At 39.3% G+C, this 6,708-nt stretch overlaps 1 protein-coding gene across 1 annotated transcript in view; it reads right to left on the bottom strand.

Annotated features, from left to right (window-relative positions):
- Positions 1–461: 461 nt before the first annotated feature.
- The window catches only part of MYO3B (myosin IIIB), a 397,478-nt gene continuing 391,231 nt past the window's right edge, over positions 462–6,708 (bottom strand). The window contains exons 33-35 of the mRNA XM_046659858.1: positions 1,828–1,934; positions 1,407–1,453; positions 462–600 (exon numbers count right to left, since the gene is read on the bottom strand). Coding sequence (XP_046515814.1) covers positions 462–600; positions 1,407–1,453; positions 1,828–1,934 — 293 coding nt within the window. The remainder of the gene's footprint in view (positions 601–1,406; positions 1,454–1,827; positions 1,935–6,708) is intronic.

Here is a 6,708-nt window from a genome sequence, read left to right as displayed (position 1 = left end):
GCGAAAGGGAAGGGGATGCAGTGGAGAGGCTAGGAGGAAAGGGACTCTTGGATTTTCACAGGGGTAGATTCTGCACGAATTGACTTGGTGGGAAAAATAAAGAAATATTGTCAGCATTTGCGATTGGCTTATGGTGAGATTGTTTGTTATCCTCTTAAATGTTAGGGGCATGAATGACAAGTTATTACCGTAGTGGAAGTGTGCTCAGTGTCCCACAGGGACCCATGGGATGAGAAAAGGAAGAATTGTCCAGCTCAGGCTGCACAGCAGATGTGGGGTGGGGGTGGGGTGATGGAGGCATGAGAAAATGATTAGGAATCTGAACATTGTTCGGCAAGGCGCGGGCACAGACCACGCGTCCAAAGAAGCTAACTCTGCTGCAGTGCTTTCTTTATATGACAATCAGTCAATTACCATGATTGTTCTTACCCTCAACAGACTTGGGGGGCAGGAAGTACAGCTCAGTGGTGAGCAAAAGATGCTCCTTTTGAGGATGAGGAAAAAAAGAAAGAGTGGGCTGAGTTGTCTTCCTCAGGGATCGAGTCCACTGGTGACAGAGATTTGTAATATTCATCTTCCCCATCAAGCACTTTGATTTGGCTGCAACAAAGAAAAGAGTTTTCAGCAGAAAAAGAAAACAAATGCCATAGTCATCATGGGGGAAACTAAAGTTGTGTACTTAGAACAGGATTGGGTCCCAACACTGCAGGGAAGGACAGCTTAGAGTGGCTTAGGGCCTCCCAGCACAGAGGAACTGGGGTCTGACCCCCAAAGCCTTTCACCTCTGGGTCACACACTGATAACGGGCCCAGTTTAGTGGTGTGTGGAAGTTGTGATCATATTGCAAGTTGATTTATGTGAATTAACTTCTCTGGTTCCCTCTAGATGAGAAAGTCTCCATTCTGACCTCCTCCAGTTCTCAAACCAGTACCAATGACCTACCTCATTGCTGTTCTCAATTGAGATGCTAACAATGAAATGAGCCACAAACTTCTTAGTGTCCTTTATCTTAGCATTGGGGGAAATTTTCCTTTGTGTACCTTTAAGGCCCAGGGGTCAGATAATATGGGGAAGTGACCTATTTGCACCGTGTGGAGTGCTCTTGTTTGTGGGAGAGTTTACTTCAACCTACTACATGCCTCCAATTATGAGCAAAGTACAATTCCTTGGGACAATTATGAGAAATAACATTTGCCTTTAGGTGACAATATCAGCCTTTGTGGACAGAATAGATTCAAGCTTTGTACACCTTCTACTGTGAAAAGTGGTTTCCAATGTCAATAATAGCGGCAATAGCCCCATTGCATATTTTCAGAAGCCTCTCTGGAAAGTTTTGCATTTTCTGTGATATCACAAAGGACCCCTTCTGTTTACAGTTGCTTAGAACTAAGAAGATAGATATTTACCCAAGTTTTCTTGGCTTCCTCTTGCTCCCTTGATATTCTAGAGTTCCCTGTGGAGAGGGCCAAGAACACACAGTCAAAGCAAAGCAGCAAGTCGTTAATTTTTAATTCAAAGTGATTTTGTGTTGAATGCAAGCAGATGCTGATAATATCAGAAGTCACAGCATAATTTTTTTGATCAAAGGGCTCAAGTGAGCCTGATGAAGCATGCATCTTGCTCGTCTTTGATAAACCACATCAATTATTCACCGTGAAGGCAGACATCCTGACATGAAAGCAACAGATAAAGAGCCTAAGCACATGTTCAAGACGAGAGTATAAGAGAGTGGGGGTGGGGCTGGAGGGGCTGGAACAGGTATTAATAACAGAATTATTAACTGGAAACAAAGCCAGTGAAACAGCTTTATGGCCACTTTGAACTCACATTTAACTGGTTATAGTACATGGTGTCCTCAGGGCTACTCAACATTTTGGGCTGCTGACATCTTCTGTGAGGTGTTCGCTGCTTCTGTGCAAGACCATTTTCTGAATCTGCAACAAGATAGCAAAAGTTTACTGTAAATCATCTGAGGTCTTGAGAAAAGTAAGTGAAAAACTGCTCTTCATATAAATGCACTTAGTGGAAATTATGTCCCGTTTTAATGGGCATGTTAGAGCTTTGCAAATATTAGAAATATCATCCTGAAAAACCAAACACATAGGGATTGCTAAGTGTAAACAAGGGCTACTGCCTGTAATTTTGCCTTCATCTTTCTTATCTGAATCAGCAGTCAAGAGTGACAGCAAGCAAACTGGTTTGTCCATGCTGATGAAGTAGAGGTTGGTGGTCAGCCTTTGTAGCGTAGAGACCGCCCTCTTAGTGAGATAACTCAGTTAGGACAATAAAGGCAATCTGGGATAGTTGGCACCACATCCCACATCGAGAGTTCAAAAACATCTGGAGCACACACACTGTTGGGTAGCTGAGAAGCAAACCTTTTGGTGGGATACATTTTGGAGGGAAAATGGCTTGAGCTAGTATACATTGAAATGCTTTGAACAATGCCATTGATCCATGCAATCTCTGGAGGAAGTGTAAAGGAGAAGGGGAAAGGATGATTGCAGGGTTTCATGGAGCAGCCTCTTCATGTTAGTCCTGATTTCAGAACTCTGGACCAAGAGTACACTGGAGATTAAGAAACCACGTGTCCAACGAAGTCATGATTTATTTCCCTTCCAAGCAGATAATTTTCATGGAATCTGCTGTCCTTTTGGTACTACATCTGAATCATGATTCAGTAATTCTAACTTCTTGCCAACACACACACACACACACACACACACACACACACACTTATACATATACAAAGCTGCCATAGAACATTGTTCATGAATGTCACTGTTTATGAATGTCATAGTCTAGAGAAGAGATACCACTTTCCTGGACCAAGTATACATCATAAAGTAATTATTTAAAAAAAGAGTTGGAAATTTGTACTTGGAATCAGTTTCACTTCACTAGAGATTCCTACTATTTAAGAAAATTCTGGGGAAATTTTCTAAGTGAAGAATGACTCAGCAAGGACCATTATAAATAGCTAATTATCAGGTTCCTAAGTATGAAGTTTTGCATCTTTACTTTTCTTGAATTGGAACATATTTACATTTAAACAAGACTATTAGAACCATATAGGACTTTAGGAACTGTCCATTCTAAATACTCATTTTTTCAGAAAAGGAGACGTAGGCCCACAAATGTTGAATGACTCACCCCAGATCAAGTGGCAGAGTGGAGGCCCACCCCTAGATCTTTTACCCCCTGTTCTAGCAGTTTTTTCTTTTTAAACTACAGCATGTCTTTCTTAACGAGAAACTTCTTTTAAAGTCAAAGGTCTAAGTAAAAATAAGCTCCATGAAAAAATATTAATTAGCATAGCAAAACGATGCTGCTTGCAGAGGGTTCCAGTAGCCTTAACAGACATCCCTGTCCACATCTTCAGGAACTCGGTGCAGAGCACAGGACTCCAGCCTCTTGTGCTGGCACCATCCTCAGAGCACAAGGAACCCAAAATTGAAATGGGTTCCTTCTGATAGTTCCAACATACCCACCTCCTGTTTACTTTGCGAAGTTCATATTCTGTAATATGTTAGGTTGTGAGGCCCTTTTGTGTTATCTCTTCTGATTTATAGACTAATGAGCAGAAGACTCTAGAGTTAAGGTTGCTGGTGTGAACATGCACTGGAGATCTGACATCTACTCTCCCTTAGACTTTCTACTATTAGAGGAATTCCAACCTTGGCAACTCAAAAGACTGATCTTAAATAGTTTTGGGGCTCAGCTGGAATTCAGCCAGACTTTATGGAGTATTTACAATTGATCAGAAGCTTTTATCTATATTCTCAACTGGGAACGCTTAACATAAGATGTGGTTCCTCAACTTTTGCTCTTGATGAACTTGCTGTTCCGTGGGTGGGTGTTCTTCTCTTGATTCTCAGAAGGATTTAGGTTATTGGATAGAGTTTTCTCAATTTTAAAATTTCTCCCATAAATTAAAAAAAACCCAAACAACTGTTGGTATCTGATGGCATTTATACTATGCTAGAATCCAGAGTAAGGTGATATCTGATTTAGCATCGAATTTTAATTTGCATTATTTTAACTTTAATATTTCCATATTTCATGATGTTTTGCAAAGAGTGCCACAACTTCCAGGTGCTTTGTCATTGGAACAAATCTGAGTATCATTAATATATCATCACTCATAAGCAACTAAATAAATAATTGGGAAATAAATCATTATTGAATAAATGCTGTTGGAACAATTTGATAGCAATATGCAAAAAATATAACAAATACAGACCTTATAACATTTATCCTATATGTGACATACTTTGCTAGATATTGTGGGGAACACAAAGAGAAATAAGACAAGGTCCCTGCCTTCAGTCTTGTAGTGGACACTGAGTCTTAAGGCCATAAGCCAGTGCTGCTGGACTCAAATTAGTTTTTAAAAAAATTCTAAATCTTTTACTTTTCTCAATATACTTCTTGATTCTTATAGGCTACAACAAATTCCAGATGAACTATATAGTTAAGCAGTTTAAACAGTCCCATAAAAACCTCAGAAGGAAATGAAAATAGACTATCTTAACTATGGAAGAAGATATTAGTGACAAGGATGGGTTCAATTATATCACAGTAAAATATTCTATACGATGGACAGTAACAAAACTAAGATGCTAACAAAACTAAATGCAACAGAAAGGTTAAAAATAAATTTAAAAAATACACACACAGAAGTCTACTATCCATAATGTGGAAAGGCTGAGGCAAGAGAGAGACGGAAAAATATTCATATATGTTGAAATACAATTATGAAATATTGAAAAATGTTCAGCTACCCTGACAAAGCTTCAATTAAAACAACTACTACTGCCTTTCTATTATTTAGGATAAATCAAAAGGTCAAAAGACAATGCGGGAGTGGCCCCAGGTACACAGATGAGTCCATAGGCTCTACCTCTCCTGAAGCACAACTTGACAATAAATAATAAAAGCTAAGCAACTTGTTCCAAGGAACACGTCTCAATGAAGTAAACCAAAAGAAAAAAAAAGACAATTTGTATGAAGATAGATACGATAACACTTCTGTAGTAGAAAAAAGCTAGAAAGATGATAAATATTTAATAATTGGAGAGATATTAACGCTGAGATATAAATATGATGTCATACCAGGAAGATACCAATAAGGATAAATATAGGTATAGCATTGAAGGATGAAAATTCAAAATTCAGAAAAAGCAGCAAAATACAAAACAGCACACAGCACATTGATTAAATCTAAATATGTATGTGATGCGGGCTTGGCAAGCTGTGGAGTGGAAAGAAAGATTTCTTGGACTCTCAAGGTCTGGTAGTAGTGCTCCTTTTATTCAGAGAATAGCATGGGGACAGGGCCCTGGGCAGTGAAGGGCTGCAGGCATGGGGACAGGATCCATGCGCAGCGAAGAGCTACAATGTGTTGAGGGCAGGGCTAAATTTATAAGGCATGGGTATGTGACTTATTTCTACTAGACAAAGGAAAGATGATGTAAAAAGTCATTAAAATGGTATCAGTGTAGGTGGGGTTTGGTTATTGTGTGGTTGTATAACTTTAGATATGAATTGGGTCATATAGATCAGCATGTAGGCCAGGACGCCTTGGGTTTCTCTCCCTGGAGCAGCCCTGATCCACATCATACGTACAATGAGAAGTTTATCATGATTTTCTCCTAAAAATTTAAAAATAAAAAAATTCAATGAGGCATATAGGACAAAAATTATTTTTTCTTTCAATAGATGAAGAAACCATAGCTAAGACAGGCTAAATCTGTAAGCAGCAGAGTAGAAGCTTGAGCATCTATCTTTTGGCTTTTGAGCCAATCAATTTCCTCATAAGATGCAAAACAGTGGGGTTATCTGGCAATTACCTAGTTCATTTGACTAGTTTATGTAGATAAACTAGGCAATTTAAGTTTGAAGACATACATTAGAATATGAATTATTTACTTTGAAGACAGTGATGTTCATATTCTGAATGTGGCCGATTTCCACTTCACATAAATGTTTGTAAGCCAAGCCAAAGTCTCCAGTTTGTAATACTCTGGGGGCTCCCTCCCTAGAGTGCTTTTAAAAAGTGTATTATGTCGTGAATACCAGTTTGCCTTTAACATAGGTGTCTTTCCTTTTCAAGAATCCCTGCACCTTTTCTTTTGGCCCCTGCACCTTTTGATTTCATATTTGAGATCTTGAACACATCCTTCTCTTCCAAGTTGTCACAGAGCTTTATAATAAACTGGAGATAAATCTGTCAGAAAACAGAAGAAATGTGGGGGAAGTCTCAGGAACACCAGGAAATGCACACACCTTACTCTCAAAGCCCAAATCACCACATGGTGTGACTACACGACTGGCTAAGCCCTTGGTGAGAGTCAAATAATTGACTTCAGTTGATGGCTTCAGTACGTGACTTCAAACAATTGGTTTGGAAATTTAATATTTCAATTCTCTTTATTGAACATGCAGGTATATCCAAACTAGAGTTGCCAGATCAAATACAGGCCACCCAGTTAAATTTGAGTTTCAGATAAGCAACCAATACTTTTTTTTTTTTAAAGATTTTTTTTATTTTTTTCCTTTTTCTCCCCAACGCCCCCCGGTACATAGTTGTGTATTCTTCGTTGTGGGTTCTTCTAGTTGTGGCATGTGGGACGCTGCCTCAGCGTGGTCTGATGAGCAGTGCCATGTCCGGCCCAGTGTTTCGTCGGTTCGAATCCTGGGCGCGGA

The sequence above is a fragment of the Equus quagga genome, chromosome 4 (assembly GCF_021613505.1).
Source record: "Equus quagga isolate Etosha38 chromosome 4, UCLA_HA_Equagga_1.0, whole genome shotgun sequence".
Classification (NCBI taxonomy): Eukaryota; Metazoa; Chordata; class Mammalia; order Perissodactyla; family Equidae; genus Equus; species Equus quagga.
This window is presented reverse-complemented; position numbering and strand designations above follow the sequence as displayed.